The 24,315-nt window shown below is 42.5% G+C and overlaps 1 protein-coding gene across 5 annotated transcripts in view; it reads right to left on the bottom strand.

Moving 5' to 3' along the window:
* The window catches only part of IQCA1 (IQ motif containing with AAA domain 1), a 184,209-nt gene that overhangs the window by 49,775 nt on the left and 110,119 nt on the right, over nt 1–24,315 (bottom strand). For all 5 annotated transcript variants that reach the window (XR_011255947.1, XM_069584679.1, XM_069584688.1 and 2 more), the window contains 2 exons: nt 6,755–6,810; nt 3,250–3,332 (listed from right to left, as the gene is read on the bottom strand). Coding sequence is in view for 4 of the 5 variants with exons in the window: in XM_069584679.1 (XP_069440780.1) it covers nt 3,250–3,332; nt 6,755–6,810 (139 nt within the window). In the remaining variant the exon portion in view is untranslated. The remainder of the gene's footprint in view (nt 1–3,249; nt 3,333–6,754; nt 6,811–24,315) is intronic.

The raw sequence follows: 24,315 nt of genomic DNA, 5'->3' as shown, positions 1-24,315 counted from the left end.
AAGTGCTGTCCGTGGGCTTTGCCGTCTAGTTGCTTTGTCTAGTTTTTATGTGGGGATCTGGGAGGGTCCACTGCCACCTTTCCAAGATAAGAACCTTAACTGGGAGAAATGAGAAAAACACGGAAAAGGCAAGGGGGAGCCAAGCCTGTAGGCAGCTTGACTGTTTTGCTGGACTGGGTCATTTCCATTTGAGGCCGCTTCTATTTGCTTTGTCGCTTCAGAGGCCGATTTCTGTTTGCTTTGACCTCAGGCAACTTTTTGTGTGTGTGTGGGGGGGGTGTTAGTTCTAAAAGGTCTTATAGGTCTTCATAGAACTGTTCAACTTCAGCTTCTTCAGCATTACTGATTGAGGCATAGACTTGGATTACTGTGATACTGAATGGTTTGCCTTGGAAACAAACAGAGATCATTCTGTCGTTTTTGAGACTGCATCCAAGTACTGCATTTCGGACTCTTTTGTTGACCATGATGGCTATTCCATTTCTTCTAAGGGATTCCTGCCCGAAGTAGTAGATATAATGGTCATCTGAGTTAAATTCACCCATTTCAGTCCATCTAGTCAAGGCTATGGTTTTTCTAGTGGCATGTATGGATGTGAGAGTTGGACTGTGAAGAAAGCTGAGTGCCAAAGAATTGATGCTTTTGAACTGTGGTGTTGGAGAAGACTCTTGAGAGTCCCTTGGACTGCAAGGAGATCCAACCAGTCCATTCTAAAGGAGATCAGCCCTGGGTGTTCTTTGGAAGGAATGATGCTAAAGCTGAAACTCCAGTACTTTGGCCATCTCCTGCAAAGAGTTGACTTATTGGAAAAGACTCTGATGCTGGGAGGGATTGGGGGCAGGAGGAGAAGGGGATGACAGAAGATGAGATGGCTGGATGGCATCACTGGCTCAGTGGACATGAGTTTGAGCAGACTCAGGGAAATAGTGGAGGACAGGGAGGCCTGGCGTGCTGCAGTCCATGGGGTCGCAAAGAGTCAGACACGGCTTAGCAACTGAACAACAACAATTCTTTAAGACTCTACCATCTGCCAGGCTCTGTACTAATACCAGGAATTCAGTGAAGCAATAAAAGACATGATGTGAAAGGAGAAAGCAGACAGAACTCAGAGATCTCAACTTTAAGTAAGGAGATAGACTTCTGCTAACAGTGGTATTTTTTCATATAAACAGAATGAACAGAACATAATCAAGGCAATCCAGGAAAAAACCCTATAGCCCTTGAAGAAGAAACAAGAAATAAATAGAAACCCAATACATATTTCAGTACACAGCCTGGTAAAATCTTATAACATTAGGAAAAATGAAGGTTCTTCCAAGTGCCCAAAAAGGAAATGCGTCTCTATTTCAAAGGGATTAAAGTATCATTTTTTGATCCAAGGGAAATGTTAGCCTTTTCGCTCCTGCGGGCTAAAACTGGATCATTGTGAACACTGGAATGAAACACATGGATATGGATTACAATACAATTAAAAACAGAAAAAAGAGTCCATGTGTCCACACTGATACCACAACAATTTTAAAAGGAAAGTGGGAGGGAAATTTTTCCAGAAGAACGGTACCCAATAAATAAAGAATAGGAGAGAGAACTAGAACATGGCCACTTCACGACCACCAGAACAGCCATCAGTGTAGGCAGAGAGCATCAGCGGATGCTAAAACCTTTCATATGGTTGGGAGCAGAATCTCCAGAGCCCCCAGGATCCCCCATAGATTATCATTGATGATAAAGGGGAAAATGATGCTTTACAATGGAGGGATCTGGGGAAGCTTCATCAGGGATGAAACTTTACATCACCAGTGATGGGACAGAGCTTCATCATATGCCTTCAGCATGAAAGGCTGAGAAGGACACAATACTGCCATTTTTTTTTTTCCTGTAAAAAGCATTCAACATGAATCAAGTCAGGAGGAAACCATTGAACCAACCCAGCTGAAAGACAGTCTGTAAAACAGCTCAGACACTTTAAAACTGTCAACATTGGGAAGGACTGAAAACGCCTATAAACTGGTGCAGACAAAAGGAATGAAGGGCTTCCTGGTGGCTCTAAAGAGTCTGCCTACCAATGCAGGAGACATGGGTTCGACCCCCGAGTCAGGAAGATCCCCTGGAGAAAGGAAAGGGCAACCCTCTTCAGCATTCTTGCCTGGAAAATCCCATGAACAGAGGAACCTGGAGGGCTGCAGTCCATAGCGCTGCAGAGTCGGACATGACGGAGAGCAACTTATCGCGCACACATGCAAAGGAATGAAAAGGGCTAAAATGATACATGGCCATCGCCTCCGTGATCACGGACGGTATTCTGTACTGAGAAAGAGTTTCAGAGGACTAACGAGGACTGTTGGGGAAAATTGATTATTAACTAGATATTAGGTAACTGTACGATACAAAAATTTTTGAGCGTGATTATCTTTTTGTGTTTCTGTGGGAGGATATCCTTGCTGATTGTAGACGCACAAAAGTGAACATGAGGTTTGTATTAGTGTGGAAGGAGGTAGGAAGGATTTTAAGCTTGAATACGTTTTCAGGTCCTTGGGCCTGGTTTTTTAAACATTAAGAGAGAGACATCAGCTGAAGACGGTGAGAGTAAATGTCCCCTCCTCATTCCTCTCAACTGGGGCTTCCCAGGTGGCTCAGTGGTAAAGAACTTGCCTGCCGATTCAGGAGATGCAAGAGACGTGGGTTCGATCCCTGGGTTGGGAAGATCCCCTGGAGTAGGAAATGGCAACCCACTCCAGTATTCTTGCCTGGAAAATTCCATGGGCAGAGGAGGCTGGTGGGTTACAGTCCATGGAGTTGCAGAGTCGGACACGACTGAGCGGCTGAGCGCATTCCTCCCTATTCCTCCCACGGTGGCCCCTCTTTAGAATTCTGGAAGGAATTCCTCCTAAAAGGACTCTGTGCTGGAAGTACCAGGGGCTGGCTCTAGGGCATTTTGATAATCATGAGAGCATGAACAATTCTTCATTTCCCCAACTCAGCTTCAGCCAGAAAGAATGCCCTAGGGAGCCCGGCTAGTAGGTTTGGAAATCTGCTTCTCCTACATTAAGGGAGACAGTCAAACCTACTATATCCCAGCGCAGGAAGAGCTCAAACCAATTCAATCCAACAAACATTTACTACAAGCCACCAGGGGCCAGAGTTGCGATAAAGCACAGATGAAACGTACCTCCCTCTGTTGGGTCCTTAAACCCCAAGGGGTGACATACGTGTGTGACACACACATGCATCACTGTTGGTGTACTTTACCAATGTAATCTGAGAGGTTGACTTTCAGTGCCTGGATCAGTAAGCCTTCTTCCACGAGTTCCTTATACAGAGACTCAATGGTCCTGGGGAAAAAGAAGACCATCGATTCTGTGAGCCAGCACATCAAATCTGCGGTGTTCATGTTCATCCTCACAGATGTAGCAAACTTTAACCAGATCTAATTCAAAGTACTTTCATATGTACACAAATAAATTGATGTTTGAACTGTTTTTACAATTTGGGGATGAATTAGGCTTTTTAAAAACAATACTTTCACTCATCCATGGGTATATCTGATATTTCCTATTAATAAGAATTATATCTTTGGGCATCTGAGACCAGCTATAACTCTTGAAGTCTGCCCTTTTTCATAATGGTACGAATACGAGTTAGAAATTACCCAATAATAGTAATGTAACGGGCCCATAATTATATATTCAGTTAGCATCTGCAAGCTGTAGCAGATCATTAATCCTTCATGAAACTGATGTTTCCTTTTAACTCCACAGCATAATAGTTTAAAAGAAATATCTATAAGGAACAAAGGCTTATAAGGAAGATCATTTTAATGTGAAAGACAAAATGTCAAAAGCTGTGAGTGTAGTAATTCTTTAGGAGCATGTTAAGCTCTTTTCTGCTGTTTACAGATGACAAAATCACTTCTGTAAGTGGAGGGGGGGTGGCGTGGGCATGTAGCCAGCACACTGGCAATTTATACTAATTGGGAAAAAAAATGAAGATAGTATTCCTCTTAATGAATGAAACTCCCAATGAAATTAAGTGGGGCTTGGGTTGCTGGAATTCCGACAAATCACATTCAAATACTGTCCAGTATGGTCCTCTGAGTTGTCTCGTCTTTTCCCATTTCATTTCTAGGGGCCTTATGATTTGGTTCAGCCTAGTCTTTCATTAGAATGAAGAACTGCAGATATGTCTAAAACGTTCTTTGTTCTATGATTTAAGTTAGTGTGAATTAAAAAAGACTCAATTCAAAATGGAAAACCAGCAAGGACCTACTGCAGAGCACAAGGAACTCAGTGTTATGTGCCAGCCTGGCTGGGAGAGCAGACTGGGGAGAATGGACATATTGTACACGTATGGCTAAGGCCCGTCATTGCTCACCCGAAACTACCACAACACTGGAACTCCAATATCAAATAAAATGTTTAAAATTAAAAAAAAAATACTCAAGTACATCCCTGAGATTCAAGCCAAATACTATTGGGATAGATGTTAATTCAATGACTCCAGCCTTTGGTTGACTGAAATTTTATTCTATCAAATATATTTAAAATAGTGTGGTCTCAGCTGAGAAGTAAGCAAGTTTTCACTGTACATGGAATTGGGGACGATGTATCTCACCTATATCAAGGAAGTACACGTTGCAGTGTCTGAACTTGAATATTTGTTTAATACAAACACATGTCTAAAATATTAACATAAAATTGAAGAAGATTCACTAAAATAATTAAAACCTAATATCTTAAGAAGCATGGAACACAAACCTATATTTGGATCTTTCCAATGAAATCAACACTTGCTATGGAATAAAAAAAAAAGTCTAAAACTATGTATCTTATCAACTGTGGTAAAAGTGCTGATTTAAGGTTTATGCTAAGTGGGTGAGAAAAACAGAAGTTGTCTTACAGAGTCTTGGTGGAGAACTAGCCCACTAACTGAATCCTACTTAATGAGTAACAGTCATTAAGTCTTAAAGTCATTAAGCTTTCAAAAATAAAAAGTCTTCCAGGAATGAGATGACTAGGTATTTCTGTACTTTTGGGCATAAAAGTGAACAAAATACTTTTAAAGACCATAAAATGGTCTTCATTTCACTAGAGAATTGCGTGTGGCCCATTTATGACAGTTCAACTGTAAAGAAACATATGCCAAGAGCACATTCATCGTCTAACAGACATGGTCCACGAGCTGCACGCGTGCGCCCTGTGTGCTTAAGGCAGAGCTGCACTCAGTCGCGCAGTTGTTTAAACGTGAGTGGATAATGTCAACTTAGTAGTCGGCTCGTACTGGCAGATTCGAGGTGAGCTCTGGGTGGTTATCCAATAAGACACTTAGCAGGACCTTCTCAGAAAGACTGATGGAAGGACACGAGAGAGAAGTGCCATGGGAGAGTCACTAAAGACAGAGGTGGCTCTGCGTGTAGGCAGGGGCTGGACCCTCCTCCAGGTCAGGGCCCATGATGTCCCTGTGTCCCCAGGAGGCGTCAGTATCAGTCACCAGTAGGCGGTGCCTCCCCAGGAACTGGGGGCCTGTGTCTCAGAATGCTGACAGGGCAGCGGTCAGCCACCGCTCCTCACCTTGAACCTGTCCCCAAACAATGGAAACTCAGCAGCTCCTCCTTCCAGGGATATCCTAAGGAAGCTGTCTCTCCCCAGAGCCAAGGCCACACCCAGGCTGGGCGACACTGCAGAGGCTTCCTGCTGGGGGCCCGGGGCGTGCATGAGCTCTGGGGTGCTCTGGTTCCCACTTTCCACGTGGATGATCCCAGGCTGGCTTCCTCTCTCATGGGTCCTCTCTCAAGTAGAGTTTGGGACTGTATCACTGCACCCAGAGAGGAGAAAGCATGCATGCATGCTAAGTTGCTTCAGTTGCATCAGACTCTTTGCAACCCAGTGGACTGTAACCTACCAGGCTCCTCTGTCCACTGGGTTCTCCAGGCAAGAATACTGGAGTGGGTTGCCATTTCCTCCTCCAAGGAATCTTCCCAACCTAGGGATCGAACCTGCATCTTCTGTGTCTCCTGCATTGGCAGGCAGGTTCTTTACCATGAGCGCCACCTGGGAAGTCCAAAGAAGAACTAGGGAACACACCTAACAGGGAGCAACACCTGTGACCGGTTAATAAACCCATGGGGAAGAAAGGTGTATGCATTCAAGATGATTCCTGCCATTTCCTTAGAGGGGATTTTAATTAAACTCCTTGAAAATGTTTGAAAACCTGGGCCCTAACTATTTCTAATGCTAAAGCACTGAATGCCATTTCAGCTTAAAGTGAGCTTTTACAATTATCCATTAATATCAAAGTTTAGCCAACGAAGCTGAAGGAGATGGAACCACCCCTTTGTGACGAGCCCTCATCCTTTGCTTCGAGGAGCATTTATAAAGGGCCCAGTGGCCAGACCCAGGGACAGGCAGGGAATAAGAACTGTGCCTGCCCTCAAGTCTCAGAATTCCCTCAGAAGCTACAGCAGGATACTATTTCTTAATAAACTTCTTCGGAACCCCAAGAATTTTAAAGCTTAAAACGTCACACGGCCTCAGAAGCGACGGGGCCGAGTCTGCATGTCCCCAGTTGAGGATGCCGGCCTGGGGGCAGGACTGCAGGGTGGTCCCGGGTCTTCGCCTACCAGCTCTGCCAGGATGAAAGGTGTGGTGGGTACAGAGCCGGCGGGGGCCGGCGGTGCCTCTACCAGGCCAGGCCGAGAGGACCCAGCCACGTCCCGGGCTCTCCTCTGGGTTGCCCGCCCCCAGGGTGCACCCCTCACCTGTCCACAGTCAGGTCTTTATCCTTCTTCCCTTTTCTGCCTTTCTTCTTATTTTTCTGGAAGAAAACGGAAGAAGAAAAAAGCCCCGACCCTTTAGTAAAAACAAAGAAAAAATGAGCTCTAGAAATGAGCTGAGGAGGCTGGTTTGGGGGGTGGGGAATGGTGAAGTCAATCGTGCCCCCTGGGTCTGGAGCAGCGAGACTTCACGCCACAGGGAGCGGCAGGGGAGGCAGCCACCCTGACACCCGCACAGACCCTGAGCTCCCAACAGGCCCCGGGCGCCCTGGGTCGTCTTCTGGGTCCTGGGATGCTGACGACGAAGGATGAGAGCGCCCTGTGCACCATCAGCTGTGCTTGTCCCTGGTTCTGATCGCCTCTCAGTTAGCATCCGGCCCCAAACCTAGAGCCAGAAATGCCAGGCGGCCTCTGGTTTCCCAAGGGCTCTGCACTCAGCTCCTTGTGACGGCTGCTGGGCGGTGCTGGGATGTGGTTCCTTGGAGCAGAGCTGATCGCTGAACTCTTCTGTCTCAAATACCTCCCCACTGCCCACAGGATAAAGTTCAAGTTCCCCAGCCTGACCCCTATCTTTCTTTGCCGCATCTCATGCTCCTTGGGTGACTCGTGTTCCCTGTTACACAGGATTCCCTTTGGGTCCTTCTTTTTATTAAAAATTAATTTATTTATTTTAATTGGAGGCTAATTGCTTTACAATGTTGTGGTGGTTTTTGCCATACATCGAGATGGCATGTGCGGTCCACGGGGTTGCAAAGAGCCAGACACCACTGAGCGACTGAACCGACCGGCTGACATGAATCAGCCAGGGGTGTCCATGTGCCCCCATCCTGAAGCCCCTCCCACCTCCCTCCCCATCCCCTCCCTCTGGATTGTCCCAGTGCACGGGCTTCAAGCGCCGTTTGATGTATCGAACTTGGACTGGTGATTTATTTCACACACGGGTCCTTCTTTTTTCTCTTTGTGCTGCTGCTGCTGCTGCTAAGTTGCTTCAGTCGTGTCCGACACTGTGCAACCCCATAGATGGCAGCCCACCAGACTCCTCCGTCCATGGGATTCTCCAGGCAAGAATACTGGAGTGGGTTGCCATTTCCTTCTCCAGGGGATCTTCCCAACCCAGGGATCAAACCCAGGTCTCCTGCATTGCAGGCAGACGCTTTAACCTCTGAACCTCCAGGGAAGCCCCAATATGCACTCTGTCCTCTTCCACTCTTCCACGTCCATTTCCCATTCATCCATGCTTTATTATTTTTATTACATCATAATTTATGTAATCACATCTGGTTGATAAACTTTTCACATTGAATTTTTACACAGGCCCACATCACCACCACCCAGTTTAAAATTCAGAACACATTTTCGTCATTCCTGAACTCTCTTCTCACGTGGTTTTCCAGCCTTTAGGTGACCATCCCTGTGACTTCTCTGTGGACTCACATCACCTGTTCTTGGACATGGAGTCTTACAATATAGACTCTTTAGTGTCTGGCTTCCTCCAATCAGTATTACGATTACAGCATTCGGGTATGTGGCTATAGGTAGCTATACTTGATGTTTTTCAGTATGTTAAAAGTTGAAATTTTTTATTTTGGGATGATGTTAGATTCACATGCAGTTCCAAGAATTGATACAGAGAGATGTAAACTTCAGAGTGTTTCTCCCAATGGTTAACAACTTGCAGCACTTTCCCTCAAGGTCACAACCAAGATATTGAACTGATGCGGATACAGTCAAGAATGTTTCCTGTCACCATAAGGATCCTTCAAGTTGCTCCCTCGGCCACCCCAGCTTTACTAGAAACCACTAACTCCTTCTCTGTTTCTACAATTTTTGCCCTTTCAGGAATGTTCTATCGCAGAATCCTAGAGTATGTTTCTTGCTTTCAACTCATCATCAGTTCAGTTCAGTTCAGTTCAGTCGCTCATTCGTGTCCGACTCTTTGCAACCCCATGAATCGCAGCACGCCAGGCCTCCCTGTCCATCATCAACTCCCGGAGTTCACTCAGACTCACGTCCATCGAGTCGGTGATGCCATCCAGGCATCTCATCCTCTGTCGTCCCCTTCTCCTCCTGCCCTCAATCCCTCCCAGCATCAGAGTCTTTTCCAGTGAGTCAACTCTTCCCATGAGGTGGCCAAAGTACTGGAGTTTCAGCTTTAGAATCATTCCTTCCAAAGAAATCCCAGGGCTGATCTCCTTTAGAATGGACTGGTTGGATCTCCTTGCAGTCCAAGGGACTCTCAAGAGTCTTCTCCAACACCACAGATCAAAAGCATCAATTCTTCGGTGTTCAGCCTTCTTCACAGTTCAACTCTCACATCCATACATGATCACTGGAAAAACCATAGCCTTGACTAGATGGACCTTTGTTGGCAAAGTAATGTGTCTGCTTTTGAATATGCTGTCTAGGTTGGTCATAACTTTCCTTCCAAGGAGTAAGCGTCTTTTAATTTCATGGCTGCAATCACCATCTGCAGTGATTTTGCAGCCCCCCAAAATAAAGTCTGACACTGTTTCCACTGTCTCCCCATCTATTTCCCATGAAGTGATGGGACTGGATGCCATGATCTTCGTTTTCTGAATGTTGAGCTTTAAGCCAACTCTTTCACTCTCCTCTTGCACTTTCATCAAGAGGCTTTTTAGTTCCTCTTCACTTTCTGCCATAAGGGTGGTGTCATCTCCATATCTGAGGTTATTGATATTTCTCCTGGCAATCTTGATCCAGCTTGTGCTTCTTCCAGCCCAGCGTTTCTCATGATGTACTCTGCATAGAAGTTAAATAATCAGCATGACAGTATACAGACTTGATGTACTCCTTTTCCTATTTGGAACCAGTCTGTTGTTCCATGTCCAGTTCTAACTGTTGCTTCCTGACCTGCATACAGATTTCTTAAGAGGCAGGTCAGGTGGTCTGGTATTCCCATCTCTTTCAGAATTTTCCACAGTTTCTTGTGATCCACACAGTCAAAGGCTTTGGCATAGTCAATAAAGCAGAAATAGATGTTTTTCTGGAACTCTCTTGCTTTTTCCATGATCCAGTGGATGTTGGCAATTTGATCTCTGGTTCCTCTGCCTTTTCTAAAACCAGCTTGAACATCTGGAAGTTCATGGTTCACATATTGCTGAAGCCTGGCTTGGAGAATTTTGAGCATTACTTTACTAGTGTGTGAGATGAGTGCAATTGTGTGGTAGTTTGAGAATTCTTTGGCATTGCCTTTCTTTGGGACTGGAATGAAAAGTGACCTTTTTCAGTCCTGTGGCCACTGCTGAGTTTTCCAAATTTGCTGGCATATTGAGTGCAGCACTTTCACAGCATCATCTTTCAGGATTTGAAATAGGTCAACTGGAATTCCATCACCTCCACAAGCTTTGTTCATAGTGATGCCTCCCAAGCCCCACTTGACTTCACATTCTAGGATGTCTGGCTCTAGGTGAGTGATCACACCATTGTGATTATCTTGGATGTGAAGATCTTTTTTGTACAGTTCTTCCGTGTATTCTTGCCACCTCTTCTTAATATCTTCTACTTCTGTTAGGTCCATACCATTTCTGTCCTTTATTGAGCCCATCTTTGCATGAAATGTTCCCTTGGTATCTCTAATTTTCTAGAAGAGATCTCTAGTCTTTCCCATTCTGTTGTTTTCCTCTATTTCTTTGCATTGATCGCTGAGGAAGGTTTTCTTATCTCTTCTTGCTCTTCTTTGGAACTCTGCATTCAGATGCTTATATCTTTCCTTTTCCCCTTTGCTTTTCGCCTCTCTTCTTTTCACAGCTATTTGTAAGGCTTCCCCAGACAGCCATTTTGCTTATTTGCATTTCTTTTCCATGGGGATGGTCTTGAACCCTGTCTCCTATACAATGTCAGAAACCTCCGTCCATAGTTCATCAGGCACTCTATCTATCAGATCTAGTCCCTTAAATCTATTTCTCACTTCCATTGTATAATCATTGATTTAGGTCATACCTGAATGGTCTAGTGGTTTTCCCTACTTTCTTCAATTTAAGACTGAAATTGGCAATAAGGAGCTCATGATCTGAGCCACAGTCAGCTCCTGGTCTTGTTTTTGTTGACTGTATAGAGCTTCTCCATCTTTGGCTGCAAAGAACATAATCAATCTGATTTTGGTGTTGACCATCTGGTGATGTTCATGTGTAGAGTCTTCTCTTGTGTTGTTGGAAGAGGGTGTTTGCTACGACCAGTGCATTCTCTTGGCAAAACTCTTATTAGCCTTTGCCCTGCTTATTCCATATTCCAAGGCCAAATTTGCCTGTTACTCCAGGTGTTTCTTGAGTTCTTACTTTTGCGTTCCAGTCCCCTATAAGGAAAAGGACATCTTTTTTGGGTGTTAGTTCTAAGAGGTCTTGTAGGTCTTCATAGAACCGTTCAACTTCAGCTTCTTCAGCGTTACTGTCTGGGGCATAGACTTGGATTACTGTGATACTGAATGGTTTGTCTTGGAAATGAACAGAGATCATTTTGTTGTTTTTGAGATTGCATCCAAGTACTGCATTTTGGAGTCTTTTGTTGACCATGATGGCTACTCCATTTTTTCTGAGGGATTCCTGCCCGCAGTAGTAGATATAATGGTCATTTGAGTTAAATTCACCCATTCCAGTCCATTTTAGTTTACTGATTCCTAGAATGTCAACATTCACTCTTGCCATCTCCTTGATTTGCCTTGATTCATGGACCTAACATTCCAGGTTCCTCATCAAAATTCTCAGGAAATGTTCCCAGGTTATTGTATGCATGAATAGTTCACTCTTCTTTCAATTGTTGTTTCTAGTTTGGGGCTATTATGAACTGATTATGGTACACCGTGTGTGTATGTGTGTGTGTGTGTGTAAGCCTTCATTTATTTGGGATAAATGCTAATGAGTGCAACTGCTGGGTTGTATGGCAGTTGCTGTGGGCTTCCCAGGTGGTAAAGAATCCACCAGCCCACACGGGAGACACAGGAATTCTCCTGTGCAGGTTTGATCCCTGGGTCCGGAATATCCCTGGAGAAGGAAATGGCTACCCACTCGAGTATTCTTGCCTGGAAAATTCCATGGGCAGAGGCAGGCTACAGCCCATGGGGTTGCAAAGAGTCAGACACAACTTGCCTACTGAACATACATACACGTGGTGACGTGTTTGGTGTTTTAAGCAATGCCAAATTTCATGTGCTGATCATACCATTTTACATTCCCACCAATCACAGAAAAGTGACAATGGTTTGTCCTTGTCCTTTTAAGCAGCTGATGTTGCCAATGCTTTTATTTCAGCCTCAAGGGTATGGGTATTTTATGGGTATTTTATCCTCATGGGTATGGGGTGCTTTCTTTGTGGTTTTCATTTGCTTTTTTCTAATGGCTCATGACAGGCATCCTTTCTGTGCCCATTTCCCCTCTGTATGTCCACTTTGGTGAAACATCAGTTCATGCCCTCTGTCCATATCATAATTGGATTGTTTTCTTTTTTAAGTGTTGAGTTTTGAGTGTTCTTTTTATGTTCTACATATTAGATCTTCATTAGATACATGGTTTGTGAATACTTTCTCCCAATCTGTGGCTTGTCTTTTTACCCCCCTAACAGGCTCTTTCACAAATATGCTTAATTTTGATGAAATCCTAATTTTCCTTTAATGGATTTGTGCTTTCAGTGCTAATTCTAAGAAGGCTTTGCTAACCTTAGATCCAAAAGATTTTCCCCTATGTATTTTTTTCCCATCAATTTTTAAAAATTTTATTTATTTATTAATTGAAGGATAAATGCTTTACAGAATTTTGTTGTTTTCTGTCAAACTTCAACATGAATCAGCCATAGGTATACATACATCCCCTCTCTTTAGAAACTCCCTCCCATCTCCCTCCCCATTCCACCCCTCTAGGTTGATACAGAGCCCCTGTTTGAGTTTCCTGAGCCATACAGCAAATTCCCATGGGCTATCTATTTTACATATGGTAATGTAAGTTTCCATGTTACTCTCTCCATACATCTCACCCTCTCCTCCTCTCTCCCCATGTCCAAAGTCTATTCTGTATGTCTGTTTCTCCATTGCTGCCCTGCAAATAAATTCTTCGGTACCATTTTTCTAGATTGCGTATATATATGTTAGAATACAACATTTATCTTTTTCTTTCTGACTTACTTCACTCTATATAATAGGTTCTAGGTTCATCCACTTCATTAGAACCGACTCAAATGTGTTCCTTTTTATGGCTGAGTAATATTCCATTGTGTATATTCCCCTATATATTTTTAAAAGTTATAGTTTTACATTTTACATCTAAGTCCATGATCCATTTTGAGTTAATTTTTATACAATATGTAGGACTTAAGGTTTTTTTTCTTCTTTTTTAAATTTGTGGGTGTTCACCTGCTCCGGCACCGTTTATTGAAAAGATTATCCTTTCTGCTTGAATTACATTTGCATCTTTGTCAAAAATCAGTCAGGTTTATTTGTGCAAGTCTATACCTCAAAACGAAGATCATGGCATCTGGTCCCATCACTTCATGGGAAATAGATGGAGAAACAGTGGAAACAGTGTCAGACTTTATTTTGGGGGGCTCCAAAATCACTGCGGATGGTGACTGCAGCCATGAAATTAAAAGACACTTCCTCCTTGGAAGAAAAGTTATGACCAACCTAGATAGCATATTCAAAAGCAGAGACATTACTTTGCCAACTAAGATCTGTCAAGTCAAGGCTATGGTTTTTCCTGTGGTCATGTATGGATGTGAGAGTTGGACTGTGAAGAAGGCTGAGTGCCAAAGAATTGATGCTTTTGAACTGTGGTGTTGGAGAAGACTCTTGAGAATCCCTTGGACTGCAAGGAGATCCAACCAGTCCATTTTGAAGGAGATCAGCCCTGGGATTTCTTTGGAAGGAATGATTCTAAAGCTGAAACTCCAGTACTTTGGCCACCTCATGAGAAGAGCTGACTCATTGGAAAAGACTCTGATGCTGGGAGGGATTGGGGGCAGGAGGAGAAGGGGACGACTGAGGATGAGATGGCTGGATGGCATCATGACTCGATGACATGTGTCTGAGTGAACTCCGGGAGTTGGTGATGGGCGGGGAGGCCTGGGGTGCTGCAATTCATGGGGTCGCAAAGAGTCAGACACGGTTGAGCAACTGAACTGACTGACTGACTGATACCTCAACCGTCCTGTTTCACTGATTTGTGGTTTAACCCTCTACCAACAGCAAACAGTCTTGATTATCATGGCTGTATAATAAGCCTTGAAATCACATGCATGGATTCTTTTTATTTTATTGCTCTTTTTTCAAAATCATCTTAGCTATTCTAGATTCACTGTCTTTCCATATATATTTTAAGATTATCTATGTTTATAACTATCTTTCTGGGATTTCGATAAGAATTGGATTAATCTAGTATACTGATGTGGAAAGAACTGACATCTTTACAACATTGGTCTTCCAATCCATGTGCATAGTATGTCTGTCTATTTGGGTCTTTGATTTCTTTCGTCAGCATGGTGTTCTTTTAGCATACAAGTCCTAGACATGTTTTGTTAGCTTTACACCTAGGTATTTCATTTCTGAGTGATTTTAAGTGATATATTTTTAATCCTGGTGTCTACCTGTTCATTGCTAGTAGATAGAAGTATGACTGGTTTTTATATGTTTCCCTTGTATCCTAAGACCTTGCTGAATGCACTTTTTTATTTCTAGGACTTTTGAGAGTCCCTGGGGTTTTCTAAATAGCCATTCATGTCACCTACAAGTAAGGACTATTTCTTTGATTTCCTTCTCTTGTCCTACTGCACTGGCTAAAATGTCTTGCACTATGTTCATGAAAGTGTACTGAGTGGACACACTGGCCTTGCTCCCAGTCTTAGGAAAAAGACATTTAGTCTTTCACGGTTAAGTAAAAAGTTAGCTGTGGGTGTTTTTGTTAATTTATCACCTTATGGAAGTTCTCTATCCCAGTTTCTCTGAGGAACTTATTATGAGTGAGTGTTAAATTGTGTCAAATGCTTTTTCTGTATCAACTGATATGATCGTGATTTTTTTCTTCTTTAGCGCATTAATATAGTTCATTCCATTACTGATTTTCAAATATTGAACGAGGCTTGCATTCTTGGAATAAACTCCATTTGGTCATGGTTTATAATTCTCTTTATTGTTTCATTCTATTTCATAATATTTTGCTAAGGAATTTTGCATCTATATTCACAAGGGATACAGGCTTACGGCTTTTTTTGGTTTTGGTTCTGTCTTAGTCTGGTTTTCATTTAAGGGGAATACTAGCTTGTTATGAAATGAGTTGGGAAGTGTTCCTTCTTCCTCTGTTTTCTGGACATGACTGTGTAGAACTGGAGTTAATCTACCTTTGAACATTTGGTAGAATTATCCAGTAAATCATCTGGCCCCAGAGACTCTACGTGGGGAATTGTTTTAATTACAATTCAACTTCTGTATGGTTGTAGAGCTAGTCAATTTATCTGTTTCCTATCAAATGAGTTGTGGCAGTTTGTATTTTTAGGGAAAGTGGGTCCATCTTATGCTAAGTTGTCAAATTATGTGTGTGGAGCTGTTTACAGAATCCGTTATTAAATTATTCTTTTTATGTCTGCAGTCAGTGGTGGCAACCCCTGCTTCACTCCTGATGTTGGTGATCTGTGACTTGGTTTTTCTTTGTTAGTCTTACCAGAGGTTTGTCAATTACTGATAATTTTCAAAAACTCAGCTCTGTTTTATTTACTTTCTATACTGTTTTTCTGTTTTCAATTTCACTGATTTCTGATCTCTATTTTCTTCTCTCTGCTCTTTTTTTTCTCTTTTTCTAGGTTCTGAAGGTGGGAACTTGGCTGATGAATTTGAGCTTTTCCCTCTTTTTTTCTAGTGTATCTGTTTGTACTTAGTCACTCAGTCATGCTTGACTCTTTGTGACCCCATGGACTGTAACCTGCCAGGCTCCTCTATCCATGGGATTCTCCAGGCAAGAATACTGGTGTGGGTTGCCATTTCCTTCTCCAGGAGATCTTCCTGACACAGGGATCAAATGCGTGTCCCTGTGTCTCTGGCACTGGAAGGTGGATTCTTTGCCACTGCAAAGCCCCTATTGGTATATACTTGTCTTTACAGCAATCCAGTCATGTGATCTTTTTGGTATTTTTTTCACCCAGGAAGGGGCCCACGACGGCAAAAATGCTGAGGGCCTAGGGTGACCGACTTGCTCAGTTGCCAGGGATTCTTTATCTACTGAACCATCAGGGAAGCCCCTGTGTATGTGTTTAAGGCTATAAACTTCCCTCTCAGGGCTGCTTTGCTTGCATCCCAGGTATTTTTATACCTCGAATTTTTGTTACATGTTTTTATTTCTATTGTTTTTCTTTGTCCTATGAATTAGAAGCGTGCTGTTTAGTTTCCCCGTGCCTGGACATTTTCTTGTTACTGTCCTGTTCCTGGTTTCTAGTTTTGAGTCCACTGTGGTAGGGGAAGACACTCTTCATAATTCCAACTCTTTTCAATGTATTGAGATATGTTCCATGGCACAAAATATGGTCCACCTTGGAATATGTTCTGTGGCCACTTGAAAAGAATATGCCTTCTCTTTGTTGGGTGGTGTTAGTAACTCAATAGTGTCCAACTCTTTGTGTAGCCTGCCGGGCTCCTCTGTCCACAGAATTCTCCAGGCAAGAATACTGGAGTGGGTTGCCATTTCCTTCTGCAGGAGATCTTCCCAACCCAGGGACCAAACTCAGGCCTTCTGCACTCCAGGCAGATTCTTTACTATCTGAGCCACGAGGGAAGTTGAGCAGAGTGTTCTATAAATGTCAACTAGATTCTGTTTGTGGCTGGTGTTGTTGAGTTCTTCAATATCCTTGCTAATGATTTTCTGCCTAGTATTTTATCAGCTCTTGAGAATGATGTGTTGAGTCTCCAGTTGTAACTGTAGATTTTTCTGTTTTTCCTTTCGTTCTATTGGATTTTGCTTCCTATGTTTTGTAGTTCTGCTGTTTGGTGTATGAACATTTAGGATTACTATGTATTTTGTGGATTGGCTCTTTTACCACCCCGGTCTTTGACAATTTTCTCAGCTCTGAAATCTCCTTTATGTGATATTATAATAGCTTTCTTTTGATTGTTTGCATGGTATATTTTTCCCATCCTTTTACTTATACCTGCTTATATCATAATATATCAAATGAGGTTCCTGAAGATATAGTTGGGTCATATTTTTAAACACACTTTGCTAATCTCTGTCTTTTAATTATTGTATTTAGACTATTTACATTTAATATAATTATTGATATGTTAGGACTTTAGTCTACCATTTTATTTTTTTCTGTTATATTTTTTGCTTCTTTATTTGTTTTTTCCTGTCATCCTGTGAGTGACTTCATTTTTTTTTTTAATTTTAGAATTTCACTTTGACGGTGTTCTTTAAGTGTATCTCTTTGGATAGTTTTCTGGCAGTTGCTCTGGGTGTTACATTATATATGTATAGCTATCCCAGTCTATCCATGTCATATTTTGAGTGAATTAGAAAAACTGTAATTCCCTTATATCCTTTAGCTCATACCCCCATCATTTCCCAACATTTTAAAAAATTTCCTCTGCATACATTGAGAACCATGGCAAACAGTGTTATAATTTTTACTTCAATCAAATAACATAATTTAGAAGGGACAGAAAAGTCTATTCTTTTTACCTATGTTTTTGCTTACAAGTTCTTTCTTGCCATCTGGTACTCCAGGTTTTCCTTTCCATTTGAAGAAGTTCCTTTAGAAATTCTCCAAGGGTGATTCTACTGGTGAAAAAATCTTAGTTTTCCTTCATCTTGATTTCCTCCTCTTCACTGTTGAAGAATATTTTTGCTGGGTATAAATTCCGGTGGCATATAAATTCTTTCAGTGCTTGAAAAAGTATTGTATCCTTTCTTCTGCTCTCAATTTCTTGTGAGCAATGCACAGTCATTTAAGGGTTTTTTTTCCCCTATAGGTAAAGGGTCATTTTTTTTTTTCTCCTTGGATGCTTTCCAGACTTCTTCCTTGTCTTCAGTATTCAAAAGATTAATTATGACATATCTCAGATCAGATTTCTTTGGATTTATTTTGTCTTGGGTTCACTCAGCTTCTTAAATCTGCAGGTTTATATCTCTTTATCAAATTTGGGAAGATTTTAATCATTACTTCTCAAAATGGGTTTTCAGTTTCATCCTCCTTCTCTCCTGAGATTCTGATGACATAAATAAGATGTTTTTTTACCAGTCCCACAGTCCCTGATTCCCTGTTTAGCTTTTTTCTTTTTTTCCAGCTGATTTTCTCTGTTCTTACTGGATAATTTCCATTGTCCTATCTTCCAATTCAGTGATTATTTCCACTGTCACCTCTATTCTGCTGCTGAGCTCAACCAGTAATTTGGATACTGTACTTTTCAGTTCTAAAATATCTATTTGCTTCTTCTTTGTATCATATACTATTTTGTTGAGGCTTTATATTTTTTTTAATCTGTGTATAGTAGCTTCATAATTACTCATTGAGAGATTTTAATCATGACAACCTTAAAATATTTGTCAGATAATTCTGACATCTCTGACATTTCAGACTTGGGATCTACTATCTATTTTCCTTCAGTTTGAGATCTTCCAGGTTCTTGTATAATGAGTGGCTTCCAATGACACCTAACCATTTTTGTATTACGCTGTGAAGTGAGGTGAAAGTCACTCAGTTGTGTCCAGCTCTCTGCGACCCCACGGACTTAGTCCATCCATGGGATTCTCCAGGCCAGAATACTGGAGTGGGTAGCCTTTCCCTTCTCCAGGGGATCTTCCCAACCCAGGGACTGAACCCAGGTCTCCCACATTGTAGGCGGATCCTTTTCAACTGAGCTACCAGGGAAGCCCATCATGCTACGAGACTCTGACTTTAAATCTTCTGTTTAAACTCTGACATCACTCTGTCAGGGTAACTGTGTGTATGTGTTGTATGGTTACTGTCAGGAAGGTAGAAGGATGGATTCCTCACTCCGCTGTGGGGAGGAGTTCCTTCTATTTCTGGGTGGGGGAGGGAGACCTCTGGCTCCCCCTGTGTGGTCTTCCAATGACACTGGGGTAAAGGTAGCCTTGTTACCACTGGGAACTGGTGAAAGTCCTGACTGTCCACTTAGCTTCCTCTGATCCATCCCAGCAGGGAGGGAGGGGTGGTGACTTTTTGGTCTTCTCTCACACCACTCGAGAAAGGATGTTGGGTTGCCTCCCATGTCTTCACGGGGTAGGCTCCTCATGCAGCTTTGCTGCTGTGTCCTGGAGCAGGGATCCTTTTTTTTTTTTTTTTTTTTTTTTTAGGTGTTTGAATAGCGTGTTGTTGTCGTTCAGTTGCTTAGTTGGGTCCAACTCTTTGTGACCGCATCGACTGCAGCATGCCTGGCTTCCCTGTCCTTCACCATCTCCCACAGCTTGCTCAAACTCATGTCCATTGAGTTGGTGATGCCATCCAAGCATTTCATCCTCAGCCACCCCCTTCTCCTTCCACCTTCAATCTTTCCCAGCATCAGGGTCTTTTCCAAGGAGTCAGTTCTTCGCATCAGGTGGCCAAAGTATTGGAGTTTCATCTTCAGCATCAGTCCTTCCAGTGAATATTCAGGATTGATTTCCTTTGGGATTGACTGGTTTGATCTCCTTGCGGTCCAAGGGACTCTCAAATGTGTTCTCTGACACCGCAATTCAAAAGCATCGATTCTTTGGTGCTCAGCCTTCTTCATAGTCTAATTCTCACATCCATACGTGATTACTGGAAAAACCATAGCCTTGACTAGATGGACCTTTGTTGGTAAAGTAATGTCTCTGCTTTTTAATATGCTGTCTAGGTTTGTCATAACTTTTCTTCCAAGGAGCAAGTGTCTTTTAATTTCATGACTGCAGTCACCATCTGCAGTGATTTTAGAGCCCAAGAAAATAAAGTCTCTCACAGTTTCCACTGTTTGAATGGTGTAGGGTGGTTATTACCTAAAGTCTGCTTTGTCTGATATTGAGTTACACTAGCTACCTTTCGGTTAGTACTTTGATGGTTTATAGTTGACTGTTCTTTTATTTTCAACATATCTATTCTTTATGTTTAAAGTATGCTTCTTCATGGAACTCTACTTAATGTTATATGTCAGTCTGGATGGGAAGGGGGTTTGGGGGGAGAATGGTTACATGTATATGTATGACTGAGTCCCTTTGCTGTTCACCTGAAACTACCCTAACATTGTTAAGCGGTTATACCCCAATCAAAATGAAATGTTTAAAGTGTGAGTAAACTTTGTTTATTTATATCTTTTTTCAAACCCCATGAACAATATGAAAAGGCAAAATGCTTCTGAACTGTGGTGTTGGAGAAGACTCTTGAGAGTCCCTTGGACTGCAAGGAGATCAAATCAGTCAATCCTTCTGAAGGAAATCAATCCTGAATATTCATTGGAAGGACTGATGCTGCAGCTGAAACTCCAATACTTTAGTCTTCTAACTCGAAGAGCCAACTCATTAGAAAAGTCCCTGGTGCTGGGAATGATTGAACCAGGAAGAGAAGGGGATGACAGAGGATGAGATGGTTGGATGGCATCACTGAATTGATGGACCTGAGTTTGAGCAACCTCCAGGAGTTGGTGATGGACAGGGAAGCCAGGTGTGCTGCAGTCCATGGGGTCATGAAGAGTCGGACATGACTAAGCAACTGAACTAAACTGAACTGAGCTGTGCTTCTTATAAACAGCACAGAGTTTGGTTTTTTTCAAGTATGGAAATAATTGTCTTTTAATTAGAACATTCAGTCTGTTTTCATTTCACGTAATTATGGATTTGGTTGAGTTCAATTCTATCATATTTGTATTTCCTTTCTTTTATTATTTACTAATGTACTTTTCTTTTTATTCCTATTTTTCCTTCCTGTATCCTTTTCAATTAATTTCTCTACTTATCTTTGCTATTCCTCTTTTGCTATACATTTTAGAGTAATTTTTAAAAAACTACAAAACACATCATTAGCTTATTACAATTTACCTTAAATTAGCCCTTCATGGTTTCCTGAGAAATGCAATCATGCCACACGCCCTTTTACTGCTATTTGCCTTTTCTGCTGCTGCTGTTCTGTATGTTGTTTGTATATATGGTACAGACACACATGGCTCTTACTCTAGCTTGCTTTAAATGCCAGGTTATTCGAGGAGTCCTCAGCCTTTTACATTCACCCCATGTTCCTGTTTCTCAGAGCTGAGAATTCCCTTTATCTCTCTGCAATCTGTTCTCCCACCTGAACTAACTCTCTTTCAGCCTGAAGAATAACATCCCTTTAGTGTTTTCATATTGTGAGTCTGTGGCTGATAAGTCCTCTCAGATCTCTATTTTCAGTTTTGAAGGATATTTTCATTGGGTATGAATTCTAGATTGGTAGTTATTTTTTTCCCAGTCCTTCAGGATGCCATTCCATCCCTTCTGGCTTTCATAGTTTCTGCTGAGAGACTTAGTAGTCTTTCTTATTTTTTCATGACCCTGAAGGAAATGTGCTTAAAAAAAAAAATCTAGTAAGCCTTTCCTTTTGACTTCCAGCATTTTGACTGATGTGTCTGGACCTCATTCTTCTTGAACCTCAGTGAAGCTCTTGAATTCGTGGCTTTGTGTATTTCATCTGAACTTGAAAATTTAACAAACATTACTTTTTCATTTATTGCTTCTGTTCCATCCTTCTTTTTTTGGGCAAATTCTAATTGCGCATATGTTACAACATTTGACTATGCCTCAAATCTCCCTTCTTCTCTGTTCTTTATATATTTTTTTCTGTACTTCCATTTGTATTACCTACTGATTTGTCTTTGAGGTCAACCTGCATTTACTATGTCCATACTGTTGTTAAACCAGGTAGAAGACTCCTTGCTTTTGGATACCATATTTTTCAGTTGTAGAACGTTCATTTGTTTCTTTAAAAAGACAATTCTAAATTTCTATCTGCCCACACTGGCCATGGTCAAAGCTGGGGGCCACATGTGCTCCAGGTTACTCCAGGGCAGGATGAGGAAACCACGGCAAGACTACAGCGGGCCGTCTCCCCAGAGAGCGCCTGCCATGGATGCTCTTGCTATGGCAGTGATGTCATAATGGGGGCACCGCCCTTCCAGGGTTGACTGACAGTCCTGTGTATCTGGAAACTTGTTTCTGCCAGTACAGACTCTTTGTCTCGTTATCTTGTATACCTCAAATGCCTTGAACTGCACTTGGCATACAGTGCTCAATAAATACTACTGAAAGAAATAATTAGTAAAGATGATCTGTCTCTCAGTATCAGCTTTTGGATCTCCAAATCACAAGAGAAGGTGGACAAAACTGTAAGCTAAGTAGATTAAACTGTACAGTGAAATATAATTGCTGAGAGAAACAGGGTATAGCTTTGTCTTGTTACAAAATAAACATGAAACCACAGTAACTCACAGGGTGGTTGCTTGTTGAGTATGGAATAGCAAAGAAGGTGCCTGGAATCTCTGAATTTTCACCAATGCCATGACTGTGGCGTCTAAAGGCACTGATCTAGCTGAGAGGGGTCAATCTGCATAGGATCTAGATTTGATGAATTAACTCACTCAATAATATGCGCTGAGGACTTGCTATGTGCCAGAAAAGGTTACAATAGCGAGCAGCAAAGACAGTCACACAGTCTCTGCACTTCAGTAGATATGGGAAGGCAGATACTAACAAAAAGATCTTCAGTTCAGTTCAGTTCAGTCGCTCAGTTGTGTCCGACTCTTTGCGACCCCATGAATCGCAGCATACCAGGCCTCCCTGTCCATCACCAACTCCTGGAGTTCACTCAGAGTTGCGTCCATCGAGTTCGTGGTGATGCCATCCAGCCATCTCATCCTCTGTCGTCCCCTTCTCCTCCTGCCCCCAATCCCTCCCAGCATCAGAGTCTTCTCCAATGAGTCAACTCTTCACATGAGGTGGCCAAAGTACTGGAGTTTCAGCTTTAGCATCATTCCTTCCAAAGAAATCCCAGGGTTGATCTCCTTCAGAACGGACTGGTTGGATCTCCTTGCAGTCCAAGGGATTCTCAAGAGTCTTCTCCAACATCACAGTTCAAAAGCATCAATTCTTCAGCACTCAGCCTTCTTCACAGTCCAACTACCACATCCATACATGACCATGGGAAAAACCATAGCCTTGACTAGACGGACCTTTGTTGGCAAAGTAATGTCTCTGCTTTTGACTATGCTATCTAGGTTGGTCATAACTTTTCTTCCAAGGAGGAAGCGTCTTTTAATTTCATGGCTGCAATCACCATCTGCAGTGATTTTGGAGCCCCCAGAAATAAAGTCTGACACTGTTTCCGCTGTTTCCCATCTATTTCCCATGGAGCGATGTGACCAGATGCCAGTAAATATGACATGGAAGCCGTGACAAAGCACCAGGAAGCCACTGTAGCGCAGGGTCAAGTGCACGCAGAGCAACCAGAATTACTCAGAGGTCCCAGAAGGTTTTCTTGAGGAAAAAGGACTTGGACAGACCCCAGGGATGAGTAGGGGTTTAACTACACTCAGGACTGAGGGTGTGGGAGCAAACACAGTGCCTGAGAGAGAGCAGCATGTGCAAAGGCCCTGTGGTGGGAGGGAGCACAGTGTCTCTGACGGACAAAGAGGAAGCTCAGGGTGCTGGAGTGCAGCCAGGGAGGGAGAAGTGGGTGATGGGCCTGAAGAGGAGAACCCTTCCCAGGTCAAGCATGGCTTTGTAAGCCTGGCAGAAGACTGTCACCTTTATCCTTGTGGGAACTAGGGCGTCATTGAAGGGTTTCAGTATAGAGAACTAAGGTCATATCTGTATTTCAAGAGGGGTGCTCAGGTGGCTGTATAATCTCTGATCAAGTCACTTTCTCTGGATAAAGCTGGAATAACACAGCCAAATTTTATCCCTCTGAGTCCCTTTTCTCCTTTCTGATCTTCAAGGTTGTCCATTCTCCTTCTGCTAACGGTCTTCTTAAGGAAGGGATTTAATATAGCTAATTAAGTCTCAGCTTATGAAACAAAATTATATTTATGTCTCCCAAGGCCACTTGGATTGGAATTTTGAGAACTCAAAACTCTACAGTTACACAATTACAGTTACACAATCTGTTGGGGGTACCCTGAGCACATCTATTGTGTGTTCAATCAGTTTAATTCCAAGAGGGAAATTCACAGCAACCCTATCCTAGGACACTTCATGAGCTAGGACACGGTGGAGGGCAGACATCAGACTTCAAGGAATGAGAGGGGCAGCAGTGCCAGACCGATGATCAGCTATTGGTTAAGGAGAGGAAGCCGAGTCTCAGCTGGAGGGGTGCAGCCACCTCCTGTCTTCATTTTCCCTTTTGCTTAGCTTGATTTCCATGTTCAGTCATTAGAGCATCACTTTTTTAAGATAGGAAATTCATTAACAGGGTCAACCAGTGGCATACATAGATGACCTCACCTATTTATGGGAATTACATATAAAGAACCTTCATCAGGCTATGGGCTTCCCTGGTGGTTCAGGTGGTAAAGAATTTTGCAATGCAGGAGACCTGGGTTCAATCCCTAGGTCAGGAAGATC

Source organism: Ovis canadensis, chromosome 1 (assembly GCF_042477335.2).
Source record: "Ovis canadensis isolate MfBH-ARS-UI-01 breed Bighorn chromosome 1, ARS-UI_OviCan_v2, whole genome shotgun sequence".
Taxonomy (NCBI): Eukaryota; Metazoa; Chordata; class Mammalia; order Artiodactyla; family Bovidae; genus Ovis; species Ovis canadensis.
This window is presented reverse-complemented; position numbering and strand designations above follow the sequence as displayed.